Below are 22,802 nucleotides of genomic sequence, written 5' to 3'. Positions count from 1 at the left end.
CTAGTGCAGTATACATGCCAAAGGGAATAGTGAAGTCACAGAAAGCAGAACTATTTATCATGTACTTGGTCTTGGATTGAAATCTCATTTTTTAAGATATATTAGCAAAGATTTTCTATAAATTGAAGTTCACGTCTAAAGTGAAGTTACTGTAAGGGTTCTATAATAATGAGACTTCATTAGTCATAGTCAGTTATCAAAGAAACACAATAAGACAGCAAATCTTACAAAAACTAATCAGTTATGAATTTCATGGTAAGGGCCTAGGAAGGATGAGAAATAATTCTGACAGCCAACAAGGATTCCTTAATCCAAAAAGTTTAAGAACCACTTACCTAAAAAGCTATTTAGATTAAAAAAGTAGGGCATCCTTTTTTGATTTTTGAGGCATACTAAAATATCCTAAATAAAGTATATTTTATGACTTGCACTCTTAAATAATAGATGAAGATGATCAGCTTACACCTGTTTTCAGAAAGACAAAGTATTATATATTTATGAAGTATGAATTACTCTCTTACACCTTCTGCATAGGCACAATCACACCAGGAGAGACCAAAAAGGAGGGCGGGAACATAACAGTGGAGGAAGAAAGAAGTTCAAGTAAGTGCTGAAAACTGGGCATGGAGTGATACGAGGGATGGGGAAGTTGGGAGCTGTGTTCCTCCTCCCTTCCACTCCCATCCATCAGACGAAATGGATACATAAGGTCATTCACACAACTCAGAGAACAGAGCACCTGAGGCTTAGTGGGGTTTTAGGGCTCCAGAGAGAGAATTTCTGGTAAATTACCCGTTGCAGGGAATACTGTTCCAGAGAGCTCAACAGAAGACCCTGAGCCAGGTTTGGGTATGAAAGGAATGGGATGACTTGGACAATACACAGAGGATCTTAAGTTTTAACATTTAGAGAACTCTATTTATAGGTCTCTGGAACTCATTTACTCAGAAAATTCTTATGAAATCAAGTCTAGAAGTATCATTATTTTATAGAGAGGAAGTCAGGAGAGGCAAGCTGAGCAAACTTCTTAAAACCAGTGAGCTACTGTCAGAAACTGTGTTCTTAATCAGTAACAATAAAAATGTGAGCTCCAGGGCTTGTTCACAAGAAATTTCTTAGAGAATTAAGGCCAAAAAAAAGAACTTGACATAAGTAGTTACAAAAGGGGAAGTATAGATATACTGCAAGGGAAAAGAAAAGCAACACATAAAAATCGAAGAGCAAATAACTGCCCAGCAAGGAGCTTAAAGAACATACTTGTTACAAGGTTTATTCAACTGTTTTATCTGAGGGAGTGGTAATTTTAACCTACATGAAGTGTTGTTTGAAATAATTATTCTGATTTTACAGAGACAATGTAGAAGAGGAAAGAAAAAAAGAGGGGAGGGAAGCTGAAAAGAGGACTAACTGAGCAGCAAAGAGAAAAGAGAAACAGTATTGCCTGGCCCTTGGTTCCGAGTCCACGCTTGTGGCCACGCCACAGTCTGGAAAAATTCCAAGCCCTGAGAAGTGGAAACAGAACAGGCAGGTTGAAACATTAGGAATGCTTAGCAACTCCTTCGTATTTTACCCTCATTCTTAAACTCTGAAAGAGAAAAATGTCACAGAGAAAAAGGAACTGAATTATGATTTGATTAAATAGAATGTAAACAGTAATTTGAAAACAAAGGGCAATGCAATTTGTTGCGTAGTCACACAACATTCCTCTTGGATTTGAAATTCACCTGCAGCAATTCCACCCCTTTTGAAAGCACAGCCTGGCATCTGGGCTGTTCAGCCTGAGCAGCTGCTGGAGCTACAAAGCCTTTTTTCATCCTCTGCCAGGATGGGAGGGATATGGCTTCCCAGCCCATCTAGGATCCTGTGTTTTTCTTTTCATATTATCCTCATTCTGCTTCAACAGACTACTGCAGAAAGAGAACTGAAGTTTGTGGTTGCAGTAAGTAGATTTGTTTTCTATTTCGTTGTGGGGAATCCAGGGAATTTGATATGGCTGTTGAATCAAACAAGGTATGCAGTTGCTTTGCCTCTTTTTAGACTTAGAAATAATTACTGCTGCCCTTCTGCTTAGTGAGTTTAAAGACTTTACTTAAAGAAGCTAAAATGCCTCTAGTTATAAGAATTTTCACCGCCTAACCCCTAGTTATTACTTCAAGATAACAGAACAATTTAGCTTTGTGGTAAATGCATAGTGCACAGGAGTTCAGAGATCTGAGGTCTAGTTTACCTGTTCTTGCTTAATTTAGCTGACACTCTGTTGCATCGTCTGAGAGCTGGCGATTATGGCCTACCTTCTCTGTGCTTGGAAGCTGAAGCTTATGATATTACAGAAGTTACCACAAAAACAAAAGTAGTTTCCATTTCAGAATAACTGAATTTGCACAGCAGTATACTGAGAAACAGAAAAGGGCATTTTTACGTAGAGATTTGAGATACGTGTTGCATTAACTGCAGTTAGGTTGAAAATGGATTGTAATCAGCTTTTTGCTGGGACGTTTCTTATTTTAAAGTAAGTAGACACTACTTCAACGTCACTTTCCCCAAGAGCTCAGGTAAAAGAGAGATTAATTCAATGAAACAGGTTGGATCATGAAGGTTGCATCATAGTCCTCTTCATTCTCATTGCTTTTTTTAATAAGAAATGTACTGATCAAAATAGTCTAAAAGGATATTTTCAATATGAGGTTGTAGAGATTGGAATGCACATTTATAAATAGGAATTTTAAGATCATCTTCTTCCACCTTTCTCTGTTTGAGACATTATATGCACATACAGATAACAGGCAGAAGGACTGTGTCCAAGACATACCATCTAGCTCTAGACAAAGTATTTCATATCTAGTTGTCTATTGGCTGCATCATGGATGTGTCACTTGGAGAGAGGTCAGAGTGCACAGGAAAAACCAGTTCCTGCTCCTGCTGAGGCTTATTGCTCTGTCAGACACTACACACGCTGGGGACTCAACACTAATTCCAGTAACATCTTGTGTATATCAATATACTTAAATGTTGATCAATAGTAAGACGGAGAACTGGACACATAGATGAAATCAGTCAGTCAGCAAGCCTTGGAGAATTAATTCTTTGAAGGGAAGGAGACTTTTATTGAATTGCAGCTGTCACTGTGTTCTAACAAGCAATGGTTTTGCAGAAAGAATTACAGGAAATGCTCACCATTATAGAGATAGAGGCTTCCTATCCAAAATTTGATTGCTTACCACAGCTATGCAGCCACCCTCCCCACCTACCACAAAAAAAATAACACTTTATTTATTTATAGGGTAACTTATCACAATTAATAATAAAATAATAGGTAAATTTCATTTAAACTGTCTTCCTTTTATCCCTGATACTTTTCCTCAGACTGACCAATCTGTCTAAAAGGTTACAACAGGCTTAATCTTATTATCAACATACATTTCTTTTCTCAAGGCGTGGTTTCGGTGTGATCAATTGAATTTTGCCTTCTGAACTCACTGATTGAATTTTCATGGGAACAGAATTGCTAGCATAAATAACTAGGGTAGGAATTGGCCCCAGAACATTTCACTAATATAATAGGATATAATGAGAGTATGGCTACAGTCAAGATAAGTCTAAAAGGCATCTTTCTGAGATAATTCAGCAGCCATTTTCCAGCTGTACTCTGTAAGTTGCTATGTTTTCACCTGAGAGTATTACTGCATTGTGAAAATGTGTCATAATGGCTTTTTAAAAATTTCTTAGCAGAATTGCACAATATAAAATACATCTGCAGGGGAGAAAAAAACAGGCAAATGTTCCCTTTTGCTCACTTCTAGAATTTGCTATGCTCTGGAAAGGTGTCTTGCTCTCTCCTCATGATTTCCATCTTAGTGCTGATTCTGTGCATTTTGATTACTGGCCAAAAGTCCTTTTGTCTGGAAAGCTCTAATTCAAGCCAGTTTGTCAAAATGCTGTTTTAATTTTCTTTCTCACACAGAAATATTAGCCTTCACCATAATTCTTGTGCACTGAATTTAAACTAGAAATAAGAGAAGAAAATGGGAAATACGTAGGACCATCAGGTACCCAAGGAGAAATAAAATACTGATTTATTGCCTCTGTATAAAGTCCTGACCTGTAACTTCTGCCTCCACATAGGCACTCATTTCACCTGTCTGGGATTTCATCATGTCTTTCTTCCTGCAACTCAGGATAGGAAGCGTTGAATGAGCACGTTATCTATTTGTCTAATCAAGCCAAGCCATTTGAAATCTTGACTAAACATGCTCAGTAGTTCTGCATCTATGGCTTCCCTGAACTGTCAGCATGACTGATTCCATTTATCTCTTGTTTCTTCATTCCTATTGCTGGCTTCAAAACAAGAAATCTTTTTGTTTGAAGTTGAGTCTTTCAATAAAAATGTCTGTAAGGGCCTCACTATTACTCAGAGACACATAATTCACTGTGATTCATGGCATTTCTGAATGAAGATGTTATATATACTACACATATATTCTCAGTTCATCCTCTCCTCCACATCAGTTTTTCTCCAATATGATATTTCACCTGAAAACAATGAAAGCAAATGCTGGCCGAAGTCTGAGGCATGTGGCCATTTTGATTTGATCATCCTCACAAAGTTACAAAGAGTGAATGAGAGAACCCAGACACCAAATCAGGTTCAAGCTGTATTAGAGTTGAAGGAGAGGGTATTTGGTAACTATCCATCTATTGCTTTTGAGAGCTGACTGAGGTGAAGCACTTAAGATAAAAGTGCTGAAATGAATATACCAAACAGGTGTGCTTTGCTCTTTTTGTGTACATGCTCCTTACTCTCCCTTCCTCCTTGATTTCTAGTGTCTTTTCACCTTTTATGATGCCGCCTTGTTCCTTTTCTTTCAACATGCCATGTTCTATGTCTTGTGTAAGATCAGGAAGGCAATCTGTAGGCTGGGAGTAATAAATGCTGCAGCACACATATTTGTAAATTAATTTGAAGGATCAACTCCTTTTTAACAAAATCCAAATGATGAGTGTTGAGAAATACATATTGATGAGCAAAGCAAGCTTTGTATGGATACGTTTTCTTTCCCTAACAGGATCAGGTGTTCTAACAAAAAAGACAAACGTTCAAGCTATATACACAAGCTATTCTTAAGGTTCCAAACTAGAAAAAAAAAAGTCTCCTAAAATGTATCTGACTACGACTGAATGAGTTAGCCTTTTAGGTTAAGTAATTGTTCATAAGGTCATTCTTTCATTTCCAACTGCAACTGAAGCAAGGTGATTTTCAGAAGTAGCAAGCAAGAAGGATGTTCGAGCACAAACAAAAATAAGTTGGCTGAGAAGCTTAGTCCTTCAATTCCCAAAACCAGGGTTCTACTCTTAGAAGTATTCATTTCCTTCTTGCTACTTCCAACTTAGTGTTAATATCATATTTATATGTCACTGTGCAATGAAGATGCACAAATACAAACAAGGAACTGAACTTTTTTCTATTTTGTGTGGACTTAAAGAAGGTGTGCTGCTTTTTAGAAGAGAACACTCTCTGTTGCTTCCATTTCTTAAGGTTACAAAGTGAGGAAATATTTTTCTTTACATCTCCTGCTCTCATACATGCTTGAGTATCTTTTGATCCTTATCTCTTTGTCCTCTCACCTCTGTTCAGGTAAAATGCTACTCTGTTCTGGCTTACTGAAAGTTTTTAGGGTGACAGTGGAATACACACTGAGGGTTATGTTGCATATTAAGTATAAAGGATCATAAACCATTATTTAAAAAAATCTAACACATTTTCAGTAATTTTTCACTAATGAAAAGGGAATATTTATTGGCCAAGTGTCGATCCATTGTTACATATTGCCTAAAAAAATAGCCATTTAATCGTGTCAGTCAGTTTGAGCAACTGTCAGTTACTCATAAAAATGCTTTTCTGTGAAGCTGGATAATTTAGCAAGAAAGTATGCAGCTACATTGTAATTGGGATCTTAACCTTCATTCTTTACAGAGGCATCAGCTTGTCCAGAAAAGCTAATGAATCCTACCTGACACCTATGCATGTCAGCATGTCAAAACACCAAGGAAATAAGCAGTGACAAAAAAGTCTTCCTCACTCATTTTTCTTGCATGCAACTGAATCAATCACCAGACAATGTAGCTCTTTAGGTAAAGAGCTCTGTTGTCCTGTTCACTAGAGGTGCACTGAGAAATTATTATAAAGAACCAACTGAGATTCCAGATTAGTAAGAAAAGACATGTACAGAATTAAAAATTACATAGAGAAGCAAAAATAAAATATTTAAGAAAGATTTTACGGACTATTTTGCTGTACTTGAACTCAGGAAAAAAAGGTGTTTTTTTCTTGAAACTGTGCAATTTAATGTTGATCAACATGTTGATGATGGTGAAAAAACCTCCTTGATTTGCTGAAAAAGATTAATTTCAGGCTGGCCACATCTTCAGTGAAATTCAACTAGCAAAGCGCAAAAATAATAAGCAGTTTTCTACATGGTTCTAATGGTAACATCTACTCTAGCAATCCTTGCTGTCTATTGTAGAAAACAAACAGGGAGAAATCCAATTATATTTGCCTTTGAAGGATACTATTTTTCCATCTCTGAAGTACCTGCTCGAGCAGAGGTTTGTGCACATGAGTATAGAAGGCTGATGAAAAGGGTGTGTGTTGTAATTGAAACATTAAGCGACACTGCTTGTGTTTACTTTGAAAAATATAAACATAAAACACCTCCCAGTGGGAGTGGCAAAGTAACTAGTGTGTACAAACCTCTTTGATGTTTGGGCAAGAATGACGTGGCTTAATGAGGCAATGGAGAGTATTAATTATAATCAAGTTATATAGTGTGAGGTATTATGGAATAAATGTCATTTTATGAACAAATATACCATGCTTACACTGTCATTTTATTCTGCAAAGTCAGGAATGAGGTTGGTTAGGCAAACATTGATACAAGCAAAGGTAACTTTTGCAACAGTTTGGATTAGCACCCTGTAAGATTGTCTGGAACCCTGTGAATTTGTATTCCAGCATTTCCTTTTATGTGAATTTTTTGTGGACTTCATTTTTCTAAGACCACACGTGACATACTTAGGGAGGGTAATTCAGAGTTTTTCAGAACTATTTAATCTGGGGTTGGTACTTTCTTTTTACGCTGGAATAAAAATACAAAAAGGGTCATTCAAGGTTTCTGATGTAAAAAGTATATGATTGAATGTGTCATATTAATATTCACTATGCTGGAGTGTCCAGGATAGGAAAGCAACCAAACTCTTTGCTCTCACCGAATTTAACAGAAAAAAAAATCCTACAGACTTTCAAAAATATGTATGTATGTAAAAATGTTAATAAATATTAATTAAGCTAACAGTGTAAATGTTTATACTTTTTCATCTTTATATTTTAGAAAGACTGAGAAGTCAAACATAAGATCCATGTGTACATGGAATTACTTTTAAAGCTAGGGCTATGAAAAAAGCAGTTACCAAAAGTTTCAGGTGTCTATGCCAAAGTAATGAAATCCACATATAAGCATATCAGTAGTATTCAGAGGTGCTGAGTGTCCAAAATTCAGTCAGATTTCTTGTCCAGGTGCCTAGCTATGGATATACTCTCAGTATTAACATCTTGGCTGATTAATCTTATGTTCTAGGTGGAAGAATCATCAGGCTTATGCCCACTAAATTACTATATAGTTATACCTATTCTTGTATCTAAAGAATGCACTCCAATCCTACTTGGCTCAGTTTCTGCAGACTGTCCAATATTTTCATTTGAAAAATGGCACTGGAAGTATAATCTATGCTTGACTTCTAGCTAGGTAAGAAAGGAATGTTAACAGTAATTAACTTGATTTTTTACTGGCAATTTTGTTAGGTTTTCCGACATGGTGACCGAACACCAGTTGTAAACTTTCCAACTGATCTACACAAAGAAAGTGAATGGCCCCAGGGGTTTGGACAACTTACCAAGGTATGTTGACTTTCTTAGAAGCACTTATATATGCTACTAAAATAGGAGATGGACAGATTTTTTTATGTGTGCCTCGGAAACATTAGGAAATCCCAAGTACTGACAGTTGGTATTAGCAATACACCATAATTCATAACAAATTTTGCAACATTATTCATCCAACTACTGTTAAGTTGAAATCTTGTTCATCATAGCTTTATAACTACCTTCCTAAAAGCAACAACTTCCTGATAGTGTGTCTGCATTCAAATAAATGGCAAGTTTAAACATTGTCTATGCTCTTAACATTGATGAAGTTCTGATGACCATTAAGCACTGGGCCCTGTGACAGGGTAAAGGAATGACACCTACCCACCAAGTCAAGTGATGAGTCCGCATCTCATCATTTGACTGGCAACCACCTACTCACAAAACAAGGGAAGTCTTGCAGGAGAAGGCTGCTTCTGGGGACAATGTGTGTTCTGATACAGTTGCTTTCAGCCCAGAGTTTCACTAGGATGCACTGAACCTACTTCTTGCTCTGGCATTTCAACATCAAACCTTAGCTCTTTAAATGTATTTAACATATGAAATTCTGGAGCAAAGAGAGGCCAATGCATTTCCTAATAATACAAGAATCACAGACAGTTCAGCATTCAGTGTTTAAAGCAAGGCTTGAAAGATCTGTAAAATTCAGACACTCAGACAACATATTACTATCCCCAGGTACATAGTTTATGTTGTAAGAAGAAAAAAAAATTCTGCTTTGGCACAGATTGTTTTGAGACCTTTTTGCTATTTTACTATCTTTTCAGCAACAGTATTAAGAATGTACTTCTCTGACAGCTAAAAGTTTAAAAGTTCAGCTCACAGCTTTGGAAATGAATAACAGAAAAGACAATGTGAAATCTAAGAAAACTGCAGGTGCACCAAGGCAAAGATGGAAGAACATTACTTAAGGCATGAAATGCAAGCCACAAATTTATCAGACTGATCAAATAGCAGAGCAATGACAATAACAAATACTAGGTTATTAATCATCCTTTCTCAGCTGTCACTAACTGACATGCTCTTTACAATGTTGATCATGAATAACTCCAGGAGCATCTACAGAGCTACAGCACTGTGGAAACAGTATTTGTATAGAATCAGGCACATTGCCTTTCCTGCAGCAGGTGTTGGAGTCCTAGCATTTCAGAACATACCATTTTTTCATAGATATAAATGGGTATTTCTGTTAAAGATTCTAGATCACCTACAACATATACAGTACATTATACAAATGGTTAATGATCACTTCAAAACTGATTGCTGAAGACAAAGAAGAAAATAGAAAAGAAACTTCTATATTAAGAATCTCCAGTGACCTTAATCTAATAGTCATCTGTATGCTTGCCTTGCAGACTGGAATGCAGCAGCTATTTGAACTTGGACAGTACATGAGGGAAAGATATTCCAACTTTTTGAACAGCACATACAACCGGCAAGAGGTATACAGCAGAACTGTCTGGAGGATATTTATCTGGCATAGTGGAACTATGGACTTGTGCTAGATAAAAGCACATCATCATATTCATTTAATTAATGAAAAAAATAAGATAATAGAAGAACATTTTTGAAAGTCAGGCTTTTATGTCAAGGTAAAAACATAGACTAAAGTCTAACTTTCAGCTCCTACATTCAGTTTGGGTCTTCCACTGCCCAGTTTTCCAGGACTGAACAGCTCCACGCTACCGAACGAATTGGGAGTTTATACATAGTGACCCAATATTGTTCTACCCCGTTGCAAGGTGAATGCATATCCAACCATGTGATGGACCATGCTCACATACTTCATCCTGTAAAAGAGAGGTCTAACAGTTGTTTGGATGTGCTTGTCATACGGTACAGATCCATTCTGGGGAAGATACCACTACCATATGGTCTATACATGAGGGATGCATTGATGGTAAGGCATAAAAGACTACAGCTTTACCATGCTTCCAAGAGAGGTTTACGGTTTTAAGTGCCTTCATTCCTGAGGTATTGTAGATGGATGCTAGAATCATAGAATCCTTTAGGTGGGAAAAGACCTTTAAGATCATTGAGTCCAACTGTAAACCTAACACTGCCAAATCCACCAGTGAACCATGTCCCTACGCACATCTACACGTATCAATGTTTCTCTGAATCTCAGAAGACGGAGAGCTTCCTTCTTTTAAATCATGCTTTCTTATTCTTCTTAGTTCAGTCTGAGGGTTAGATTCCAAATCGAAAGATGCTTTGGCAATTCCATTTATGCAAATGAAGTAGGGCCCTAGAAAGCTGAGGTATGGTTTTACTGTTTTGACTTTATGCAAAAACATAAAAATGAAAATGAGAAGCCAGGATTGATGAGTTGGGTAAAATTTCCTTATTACTTTTATTGTTTCCATTTTATTCTTAACTCTTTGCCATTCTATCTTCAGTTTTACATCCAAAGTACAGATTATGATCGCACCATTATGAGCGCCCAGTCATTCCTTTCTGGACTCTATCCACCAACTAGCAGCCAAATTTGGAACCCTGAGCTTCTCTGGCAACCCATTCCAGTTCATGTTTTACAAAAATCAACAGACCGGGTGAGTACTGGCTAGACACTTCCTATAATGCCTTAAACTTTCCCAGAAGCAAAAAAGAGAAAAAATGGGGGAAAAAGCTAAAAAATATTTTCGATTCTTTTTGAGTTCAATCTAATAGAAAACATCAACTGCAACTACTGGCTGACAAGCATGTCATAGGTCAACTGTAACAGCTGAATGAAAACCCTCCTTCTATAGTTGCAGAATATCTGAATTGTCATCCACACTACCATTTTCTTCAAGGTACAGCTCTAACATTTCTTCTGGCAAGGACACTTTTGGACAGTATTATAGGGAAGTTGCCCTAAACCTTTATAGAGAACAAGTGCTTTTCTAAGCACCAATCAGCTAGGCAGACCTCTCCTCCTTGGCAAGTTTGTTCCATAGTTTATTCAAGGGATGGAATTTTCACCAGCCACTGTAATGACCTCTCAGTTATTACTTTCCTATTCTGGTAGCACTTAGGCACCTTAATTACAGACAAGGGCCCTTTTATGCTCAGTGCTATACAAACATTTAATGAAACCCTAGCACTTGCTTTGCAGTTCATAGTAAGAGCAGATCTACCTGAATAATAGGTCTTGCAGAAGTTTTACTATATGTAGCTCTCTCCAGCTGACTCAGGTTCAGATTTTAATTTCACTGGCTCCTGTGATAAAGACTGTGTGAGGAACAGTGTGTTGAACAAGGACAAAAAGTTACTCAGTGTAACGACAGAAAGGCTAATTTTCTTCTGCTTTTGAGGACAGAAGTTGATTTTAAGGAAACATATATAAAAACCCTATTAAATAACTGCCTGTCTAGTCACCGACATCAGAGGATGGACTGTGTCATTAGGGGGTGGCCACACCTGCCTTCCATTGGCATTCCTCCGTTCTTGTAGGCCATGCTGGAAAGCAGGTACGGAGAGAAAGGGTTTCCACAAACTGGATTAGGCACAATGTGATTCAGCTTGAACTTAACTCTGTCTCTCAACAGAAAAGAATGCTGTCACTGTTATTTAAATGTGGGACACTAGGGGAAGTTCTTTCACCAGAAGACCAAAAAACGTGGTCAGAGCTTTGACCAAATAAAACCTCAAAGCCTTTAGGGGAATCACAGTGCAGTGCAATGACCTGTTTCAAGAAGGCAAGCTCATTTGTAGGAATCTCTAGTACCTCATGACTTCTGCAGCTTCTTCAGGAGTAGGTATTGATGTTTCACCGAAACACACCTCTGCAACAACTCAAAATTTCTGTTAAATATGCAAACCACCTGGAAAAAACATTGTTCCCTTGTTAAACCAAGCAGATGTTTGACAGTATTTTCAAGCCCTAAGCAACAGAAAGTGGGAAATTGAGGCCAAGTACAGTCCTGTAAAAAAACCTAATCACAGTTTATTTTTCAGCCACTGAGATCTATCAAGACCTGACAGGCAACAGTACTGAGTACTACTTAATGAGGCCAAAGGGAGTGGCTTAATTAATAACACCTAGAGGGGGATAATTAAGCCATACAGCAAGAGAAACATTTGTTATTGTGTAATTAAACAACATTCTCCAGTTTCATATTGCAGCTTTGAGCCTTCACCCTCCAGTGCTCTGCTGTTACAGAAAAAATGCACCTTTAGAAATCTGTCCAAGTGAAAGCATGCTAGTGTCAGTTGGTGGTTGCTGCAAGCTTCATGTTGATAAACCAAAGAGGAAAGAGAAACACTGAAAGTGCAGTCTGCTAACGTTCACCCCAAGACAGAGCAGACCTTCTTGCACATGCATAAGCCATAGATATTGAAGTTAATTTCTCCACTGTATATTAAGTCAGTTCCTTGACATGATTTGTATAGTTATAGGACAATGTTGATGCTGGGTCAAAAAAGCTCTAGTGATGTGACATAAAATGCTGAACCAGTACAATCTTATTTTGCTCATCATAACTCTTTACTGACACTTTATGCTGGATTAGGTATCATCTGTCCTTCTGCAATTGGCATAAAGTATCTGCCAGAGCATGGAGTTTGATGGATGCATATGTATTTAAACATGGTTCAGAACAAATATGTACTATCAGGTGACCTCGTAATGCATACACTTGGAGTTATTAAAAGTGAACCATAGCCCTAAAAAAGAACAGAGCCATTAGGCTCATCGCTTTTTGATATTTCAGGAGCACAATTTATTTGTCACTCTTGTTTCGAGTTCTATCCATTAAGTGGTACTTAAAATGCTTACCATAACACCTGCTTACCTCCAAAGAGATGAGAGCAGGATGTGTAGATGCAGAAGCAATTCAGATTTCAGTACAAGGTGGAGTCAAGCTGCATCTGGGGGGAATTCAGAAATTAAGAGGGAAATGGTAGCTTTTTTAAATTCCTGAGCATGGACCCTGATCCATTTCTCAAAGCCATCCCCTGGCAGACATGCATAATTTGTTTTTGCCAAAATCAGTTAACCTGAGGGAAATCAAGCTATCATAGCCACAAGTAGCCACTGAAAAGTCAAGTTACCACAGTCCATTGTTTATGTTAACTGAATTCACGAACAAGTTACCCAAACAAACCATTACAGAGTAGCTGTAGCACAGTCATGAATCTATCTAACAAATATTACATCAGCAATCTCAGCAATAGGGAAATCAGAGGTGTGTTGACTGATTCTAGAACTATTCTGAGTTTTACTTCTTTTGTTTCAGATGCTGCATTTTCCTCTGCCTGACTGTCCCCATTTTGATGAACTTCAGAATGAAACACAAACATCTAGTGAATTTCAAAATAGAATACAACCATACATGGTAAGACAAAATAAAAATAAAAAAAAATCTAAGAAGAAGGAAAGTAACTAAGATGTAGAAGTTATGGGATTGCATTGTTTCCTTTTGCTAAAATGCAAAAATAAATAAATGACAAAAAAAAATCCTGAGGACTCTCTTAAAATCAGAAATTTAGGCCAATATGATAAAGTATGTTTGATATACTTATGCATTTCTCATACTTTTCTATATTAATCTTTTAAAATATTAAGTTAACATTAATTTTCTGAGGCTATTTAGAGCTGCATATAATTGAAGTTCCATGATCTAAGGGGAGAAGAAATTTCTGGATTCAGCAATTTCCATTTTTACAGGGTAGCACAAAACCAATTCTAAAAAATCTGATAAATCTGAAACTTGGGAAGGCTTATTCCCTCCTGCTGTGACATTCTGAAGTTGACACTACAATAGAGAATTAAAGCAATCCCAACCAGGCGAACACTCTGATTTAGGTAAATTTCTTTGAGACGCATTTTGGATCCATCACAAGATACGCTTCTGTTTTGGCCCTGACTCACATCTTCACAGTCAGAGATTCAAAATTTCCCATTCCAGTGCTGCAACAGGATGTAGGTGCATGGATGGTATACCTGCCTCAAGCAACCATGTTCTTGTATATAATAATTGCTCTAGATAGTGGTTACTGCTGCTCTCATTTGCCTACCATGCACTTTGTAATAGCACTACAGCACAAATAAAGCAGGGGTCTTGTGTTCTTCATACCCTGATTGCACCTTTACACGTTCTCTCAAAGTCACTTCAGGCTAACTGCTTGGGCTAAACTCAACATTTTCCTTTTTTGGTTTATTTCTAACTTTCTGCTAGCTCAGCTACTCTGGTCAGCCTCATTCACCTGCAGTGGGAGATGAATTACGACTGCACAGCTATCCTCTCTCTCGGCTACTAGTATGGAATCGGTGATGTGGGAATAAGGGATATTAAGGAGTGCCTTTATTCTTCTGTGGTAGCACGTAGCAAGAATCCCTATAGGAATTGTGGTGGAACTATTACTTAGATATTCAGCTCCCCTTCAGTGACAGAAGGAAAATCTAGTTTCCTTTTCAATTTCTTTTTGCCCCATCCTGAATATTTGCCTCAGCTCTCTTTAACGTTCTGTTTTCTCCTCATCTTTTTTCTCATGTTCCTTTTCCCTTAGTGCCTTCCTCTTCCTTATATCTGAAGGCTTGAGGTGACTGAGGTAGCCTCCTGGAGCAGTTGGAAGAGGGAGAAGAGTGCAGCAGAGAGACCACCAGACTTATCCATAGCAGGGCTGAGAAAAAGCAGTGTCTGAAATAGAGATCAGTACCTTGAAATGGTTACAAAATGAAATCTGCAACGTAAATCTTCCGTTACAGGGGTTTCACCTGTGTAAAGTTAAACACTACTGTGTTGCCAGATTGGGTGCTAATGAATCTGTATGCATATATGTTCCATATGTATTGAGTATTTGTGGTAAACTCTTCACTTTTTTTCCCCCAGGATTTTATACAAACAATGGCAGTTAACACAGGACTTGAACTAAATAATCTTAAAATACTGGACAATTTCCAGCTCTGGGATACATATGATACTCTACACTGTGAGGTAATAATAAGGCAATAGAAGTTGGGAAAGAATTTAACTTCTAAGCTGGATTTCAATGAAACCACAGCAATGTGGTTTCATAGGAATGAGTTGCCTTCTCTCCTGGATTTGCCTTTTTTTTTTTTTTTTAAATTTGAATCTCAGTTCCAATTATTTAGTGCATTGGTAAAAGACAACCCATAACCATGTTTTACAGCTTGGGAAACTGTTGTTTCCATTTCATGTTTTATCCTGAAGCACTGGTACTGAAATCCATTCCCTTTATTCCCTCATTTTCCTTCCCAATGTGCTGCTATAGAATTATTTCAACATGCTGCCTAGGACAAATTTATGATTTTTAACAGGAAAATGAAATTATTTGCTTTAACCTATCAACAGGTAAACATCAGAATCTTTAGATGTTGAAAATGAGAGGTAAGATTATGATCTATCAGTTAGAAAATTCAGAGATGATGATTGCTACCGGTGAATAAAATCAGACTGGCCCCAAGCATGGGATTATTCCATTTGGTCCCAGTCATTATTAGCAGCACATGAAGGCTGTTGAACACATCCTCCACACACTGCGGCACTTAAACACTGTAAGACACTGTCACTCTTACATGACTGGAGAGTGACACTTGTCTGTAAATGTCCAGCAATGGAACTGGTATCTGAACAACTGTATGGAAAAGGCAGGAAAAGTTAGAGCAAGGGTATACCCTGAAGACCCAGAGGAAAGGAAGAGGATAAGACATATATTTGCAAGCTTTCACACTAGCAATACCAAAACCATGTATCTCTACAGCAAGAACACATTATATCTCCAGGGGATCCCCTTCAAACAGGTGTTTGCCCTCTTCCCATTCACCCATTTAAGGTTGATCCCCATTCCCACAAAGTGTATGTCAGGGCATGCTGATGAGTGAAACCGCACCGGGCAAAGAATTGCAGTCTAAATGTAGTAGTGTGAGGCTGAGCAATAGGATTATGGAAACCAGTAGAAGAAAAAAACATTATTTTGTTTTCCTTTATCGCTAGGGTATTCACAATTATACTCTTCCTGTATGGGCCACCAAAGATGTAATCGACAAGATGGAAAAACTGGCAGAATTATCCTTATTATCACTATTTGGGCTTTATAAAACAGAAGAGAAATCACGACTACAAGGAGGTAAATAAAAAAATGCATAGCTCTCAGAAAGGAGGAGTCAATGCTTATGATAACATGCAACATCCTGTCACCTTACTTGTGCAAACTTATTGATACAGCATCTTGATTTGTAGCTGTGGACATTGGATGTCATATTAAGCAGGAAAATATGTGCTGAAAGCTGGCATTTGCATGGATGAGATATTGAAACAAAGTGTAAATATTAATGTCTTTAGTTACCCCATAGTTTTTAAGGCATTAGGATTTTAAGAAAGATAATAGAAATCCAAAGGAAAAAATCAAGCCCTCATGGGCATGATCATTACTTGTCTGATATTAGGTTAGATTAAGTTGTGTTTCTCCAACACTTATTCTAATTGTTTCCTGATCTTTCTTTTTCCCTTTGATGTACTGGTTATATATTGTGCCAAAACGTTGGCAACACATTGGTAGCTCTCTGAGAGACTTACATAAAGCTGCTCCAAAACAGTCTGATCAGAACAGAAGATGAGGCATTCAAGTTATGTCTGTACTGCAAGAACTGGGACCACTCCTTAGCTCCAAAATTGGGGTGCATAAGCTATGCACATTCTGACACTACTTCAGGACACAACACAGGCATTTATCATATGATTCCCAGGTGTCCATGAGCAGGAAACCCAAACAAGTGAGCATGAATGTCTGCAGGCTGGACCACTTGGGGGTAGGCTTTGTAATGCACCTACCCTGCAGTCTAGACCGAAGTAAAAAATTATTAGTAGCCTCATCGTCTAGGCACATACATCACTGGATCAAGCCATATAGTAATTACAGGCTCAGACTTGCATTAAAGCCTACTAGCTGGTAGCTGGCCGTATCATGTGGTCAGCACTTTTATTCTAGTGTTCACGGGCATACCAGTTATACCCTCTTTCCCTAGAATGGTATAAATTGTTCTACAGGCAATTTCTGCTGCCCTTATCCCACTGGCTTTAGAATATCTCTGGTCTGGAGAAGGAGCTTTGGAAAAATGAAGAATTGATACCATGTGACTTGTTGGAAATTAACAGTTAAAAATATTTCTTCAGCATAACAAAACTGTGTCATTAGCCCCGATTCTCAGTATAGCTCTAGATGATTTCTGTAAATCCTGCCACTTCACCTCACCTGGATGATAAATGATACATTTTACCTCTCTCGTTATGAACTAGTAGTAAGCTAAAAAATCAGTATGAGGCCTGAGTGGAAGTCTTCTTTGATACTTAAAATATTTTGCCTTTCTGGTTTCTATGCAAATGTTATATCTTAATTTTCCTCTTCCTTGTTCCCATCTTTTTAAGGTGTCCTTGTGAATGTTATTTTAAATAGTATTAAACAAGCTGCCAATTCTTCAAAACAAAGAAAAATGGAGGTCTACTCTGCAGTGAGTATCTTCACCTTTTATATATCTTGCTATGATTTTATGGGTAAAAGACCCTCGAAAAGAATAATCAGAGTCGCCCTGTAAGTTAGATGAAAGAATAATATAATACAGTTCAATTCAGTTAACAAGCTGAACACCAGTCAGTACAAAACCACAGCAGGAGCATGGATCACACCTCAGTTATAGTCATACTGTGCTTGGTAAAGAAATCTATGTATTTTATTATCCATTTTTTCTGCAACTTAATGGTGCAGTTTCTATAAGTTGCATCTTTCCTTAAGTGCTCCTAACCCAGAGATGCTGGCACATAGCAGAGCTTCAGCTGCGCCTCCAAACCCTTCCTCTGCTTAGAAAGAGATGATGCCACTGTGGATTCTTTTTATTATTATTTTAGAGGATGAAGAGGGCCATTTGGGTCAGACCAAGATCCACTTAGCTCATTATCCTGCCTCTAACAACGGCCAATGGCAGGGAAGAATGTGAGAATAATGCCAGCACAGAGTGATGCTTCCCCTGACACAACCTTCCAGCAATCTGTGGTTTAGGGACTTCCTGAGATGGAACCTGTGTCTGTGTGTTTAATAGCTCTTGACAGACTTTCTTCCATCAATTTGTCTAGTCACTTTTTTAATGCATTTATACTTTTGGCCTCTGCAACATCCTTTGGCAATAAATTGTGTGTTAAAAGAAAAAAAGTACTTCCTTATTTTCTTTGAAATTTAATACTGATTTTAGCTCCTTCCTAGCATTTATATTGTGGGAAACAGGGAAGAGTCATTCTTTATTCACTTTTCCTGGGTCACTCATGAATTTACTATTTTGTGTCACACCTCTTCCATCTTTCCTTTTCCAGGAGAGAGTCCCACCGTATTTAATCTTTCCTCATATAGACACCGCTCAATACCTTAAATCTTTCTTGCTGCCTTTTCTATGTGTTTTCTAGCCCTACTATATTCTTTTTGAAAAGGAAGAAGTAGTGCATCAGAATTTTCACTTCTGCTTTAATGCCTTGGGGCCAAGTATACCCTTATTTTTTAAAATGACCAGCCTAAAAAGTTCCAGATCCTGAATAATAATTAAAACGTAGCTGCTAGACTATAATATAAATAAGCCTAGCAAATATGTATTTAAAGATACTTGCAAAATTTAGGCATCAAGGTATTTGGACTTCCTTCAGCTCCTCCTCTTGAGATACCCTACAAGAGGAGGGATAATGGGGAGAGAAGGAGACTGCAGGTGGGTGGGTAACTGATTCCACCAAAATGGAAGCCAAACTGAGATTTTATTGCATAAGTCCAAACAGAAGGAACAAGAGCTTTAAAAGTTCTGGAGTTTATGTGGAGGTGAGGAGAATAGTCTTTGTATGCAACTATTTGTCTCGTATACTATCTAAAAAAAAAGTACTTGTATCTTCACTTGAAATGCCACAGGATATATCCACCTTATGCTGCCTTAATCTGACCTTGGAACTGGAAACACTCCTGAAGGAAGGAGTAGCAAAAGGCACTGAAAAACTAGATTTATTTCTCAGACCACATCTTGCTTTCCCCCAGTATCTCCAAAATATTGCCAGATGGTGTAAAACACACATTGCAGTAATTCTTTGGAAATGCCCCCTGCTGTCTGTAGTAATCTGTTAACATGTTTTTCCTAATGGTGAATATACTGAATACATTTTTATGGTCAAATTTACACAGGTTTTGTTTTATCTTGATTTCCACTCCCTTTCTACCCTTGTCTCATTACTCTGGATAAATGGTAGTCGACTTAACTGACTTTCAAGGATGGATTTTTTTTTTCCAATAGCATGACACCACAGTTGGGGCGCTTCAGATTGCTCTCAATATTTTCAATGGAAAACTGCCACCATACGCGGCTTGCCAGTTTTTTGAACTCTACCAAGAAAGCAGTGGGCAAGTATCTTCTTATCTATGCAAGAACAAGAAGTGTTCGGAATTTGGTTCCCCCTTCCCCAAAATCATTTTCCTCTCAAATATTGTGAGGAGACACAAATTCGTTTTAAACTGATACTTCACTGAGCAGTCCACAGGCACAAAGTTATATTAAAACTAAGAATAATTACATTTGCTGGATATGCATGTACCTGTGTGCTTTCAAAGATAGGAAGAAGAGGAAAACAGGCCTTACAAGCTGGTAAATGGTAAAATAAGTTTTCCTGATTCTTCAAATGATAGCAACAACATTTCCAAGACATGTCATGAATCCCAAGGTAATCCAGTTGTCATAGAAGAGCCTGGTGCTGTTGCCATTCAAGGAGCCTTCAGAAAGAGCTTTTGAGCTGACTGGTGATCTGTGCAGTAATGTAACTGGCAAAGTGGGCTTTGTAGATCTCTTTCACAAAGCCTCCATTCTTGAAGAACGGGTTCTAGAGTAGGATGTTAGGGCCTATTTGCAACATTCTGCCTCTAAATAAGAAATCTCCTATTTAGGAACCTTTTTTAAAAAATCTTTCCAATGTTGTTAATCAGGCGATATAGCATTGAAATGCATTATCGGAATGACTCTTCAAAGGATCCTTACCTACTCACTCTGCCAGGATGCACCTCTTCTTGTCCACTTGAGAAGTTTGCTGAACTAGTTTCTCCTGTGATTACAAAAAATTGGACAAAAGAATGTGGGAAGAAAGACAAAATGAAAGGTAGTGTAACAGCTCTGTATTTTCTATGTAAGACATGGAGGTAGAAATTGTATCAATAGCTCCAAACTTTGTACCTTTCACACAACAGATAGATCTCCCTTTAACAAGTGTGGACCAGCTTTACTATGGACAGGGAAAGCCGACAGAAATTAAATTTCTCTGAAAATTTGAAGAGTAGACTTGCCTACCAGTGTGAAGGCAGTGCTATTATTAGCATACTCACACAAGGAGCTACCTAAAGGCCTTGGCCAAAACTAGAGCTCCACCTATTGAAAATATCTGACAGAAATATGGGTGTGGGTGCTATGCAAGGAGTCCTGTGTATGTTGGACACATCAGACCTTCTGTAGATACAAAGCAGAAATGGCTTGCACATGCAGAGTAAGACTGATGCACCTGCACAGTAAGATTGATGCATCTGTATTTCTGGCATGGGTACTATGTATAGAGAATACCTTAACCTTCGCTGTACGCACAGAGTGCAGCTGATGCATGCAAATATAGCAGCTATTTGCCTCAGATTACCAACAGTGACAGCTGGTAACCTCTTCCTGCCTGAGTATTATTTCCAGGAGGGAAGTGAAGGGCAAGGCAACACATGCTACTTTCCAACAGTTCTGGTATTTCCCTCTTTCTGCATATATTCAGTGTTTTGCTGATCCCTGATGAAACTCTTAGTCTGCATTAACTACACATGGTCCCTCTTGCCCTGTGAAAACCTAGGAATAAGATTTATCCATGCACAGGAAGCTATCTATGCATTTCCAGGACTGAAGTATACGTTTTTATACTTATGTTGCACATGTCAGTAAACACAGGCCATGTGATCTTGACAGAAATATGAACAAAATGTAATTATATTTCCATTGTACATATTTGTAATTAGACTGTTATCTCTGTATCCAAAATGATACACATTTATGTCTTTCATTAACTCCCTTTTCCTTTATTGGTTTTCCTTCACAGATATTTTTATCGGATTTGACGTTGCTGTTGCCTTGTTGTCCGTTTTTGACCTTGTACTGCTCTACCTCCTTTATCATTATGGACGCTGCAGGCGCAGAAACAATTACCAAGACATTTAAAGGGGAGGTAAAGAAATGAAAGAGAGAGCAGACAGACATCAAGCAATACTTTAAGTTGCTTGTATCCATCAGTTTGCTCTGGCCAAATTAATCTCCAAAGCATATTCAATAAACTTGAAGAGCTGAGGTATCTGCGGCCTAGCTCCTAAAAGATTAAACATCTGAAGTGAGAAATACTGTAGAAATACATTTTTGTTAAGAATTTACTTTTGCAGGAAGTCGGAATTACTCCAGTTTCTATCTTTAGGTTTTTCCACTACTGTTAATCACTCTTAAGTCAACCAGAGGGGTGAAGGGATGCTATTGCCTATGCTTTTTTTCTTATATTGCCTATTACCCTTTAGCCCTCTGCTTCTGTCTTACTCTGCTCAATGAGTCTTGAAAATCACACTCTCTAATATTTTCCTTACTTCTTATAAATGGCTATTTTGTTAATGCACAGGAAAATGTTTTCAGTGAGCAGAAGCTGCAATTACTGTGTGAAAAAGATTCATACCAGCACTTGGACATCCTGTTTCTGCATTTATTCATGCAAACCTACACATGAGGTTTGACCTTGGCCTTCGGCTAATAAAAGTCTGCAGCCTGTTTTTCAAAGGACTTACACTACCATAGCTTTCACTGAAATTAGTAGAAACTGGGGGGAGCTCTGTCACATATCAGGCATCAAGCAAGAAGCTTAGTGCAACGGGATCTTGGTCAGTGTCCACAACTTCAGTAATATAGATAAATAAATACATTAAAATCTACTTTCCGTTGCTACACTGCTTTCCTATTTTTCTGAGCTCCCAGTCATGAATGATCCTTTGCCCTGCACCTTTTCTACAATGCATCTGTTCTATGTCCTGTTTCAGGTCCCTTCTACAATTTTATTTCTCTGAGCCACTCTTACAATAATTCCTCAAGCTATCACTCTGCTCATCTCCTTTCATTTTAATTTATGGTAACTCCTTTAACTCCTTGCTCTGTTCAAAATCCTTAATGTTAGCAAGACTTGCACTGAAAATAAGAAAACAATGATTCTGCTTTTTATACGTTGATCTCTTCTGTGCAATTTTGTTTAGATTGTAAGCTCCTAAGGGCAGGGAATGTGTTTCCATAATTGCTCTCTAGTATCATAAACTAGTACAATAAGCACTAATATTGCAGTATAAAATACTGCTTATTGTCATATGTGTCAAGGGCTGAATCAAGATATTTTTTTATCCTGTAGTCCTGCAATGGATACTGTGAATTACATTACCATAGAGAAACCTTTTTAAAAATCAAGACAACTATACAGACAGGTGCCAAAAGCAGGTTCAGCTCAACAGATACAATGAGCAATCACGTGCTCAAGTTACTGAGTCCTGTTGAGGCGCAGAAGTCTAGAGAAAGCTGAGATGGAGCTGCTTAGCTCAGACACAGCATCACATCAATGTGAATGCACTGCTTCTGGACTGACTTTGACTCACATCTGTGGGTTGCAAATTGGAGCCCAGGAGCCTGGGTCAGCTACCACTGATCTAGAGATCAGCCCTCAATATTACAGCTATGGACACATTTAAAATGTGATATAGTTAGATGTATTGATATAAAATAGCATAAATCAAACAGAATAGCACAGGCTTGTGGGAATATACCACT

At 37.9% G+C, this 22,802-nt stretch overlaps 1 protein-coding gene across 1 annotated transcript; it reads left to right on the top strand.

Moving 5' to 3' along the window:
- The first annotated feature begins 1,825 nt into the window (after positions 1–1,825).
- On the top strand, positions 1,826–21,176 carry LOC137665983 (prostatic acid phosphatase-like). The gene is made up of 11 exons (XM_068405522.1): positions 1,826–1,939; positions 7,856–7,951; positions 9,334–9,420; positions 10,378–10,530; positions 13,198–13,296; positions 14,794–14,898; positions 15,919–16,051; positions 17,350–17,432; positions 19,239–19,345; positions 19,922–20,091; positions 21,058–21,176. The coding sequence occupies exons 1-11, from the start codon at positions 1,826–1,828 to the stop codon at positions 21,174–21,176; spliced, it is 1,266 nt and encodes a 421-aa protein (XP_068261623.1).
- Positions 21,177–22,802: the final 1,626 nt, after the last annotated feature.

Source organism: Nyctibius grandis, chromosome 7 (assembly GCF_013368605.1).
Source record: "Nyctibius grandis isolate bNycGra1 chromosome 7, bNycGra1.pri, whole genome shotgun sequence".
Classification (NCBI taxonomy): domain Eukaryota; kingdom Metazoa; phylum Chordata; class Aves; order Nyctibiiformes; family Nyctibiidae; genus Nyctibius; species Nyctibius grandis.
Note: the sequence above shows the minus strand (reverse complement) of the source record. Positions and strands in the feature narration are given on the sequence as shown.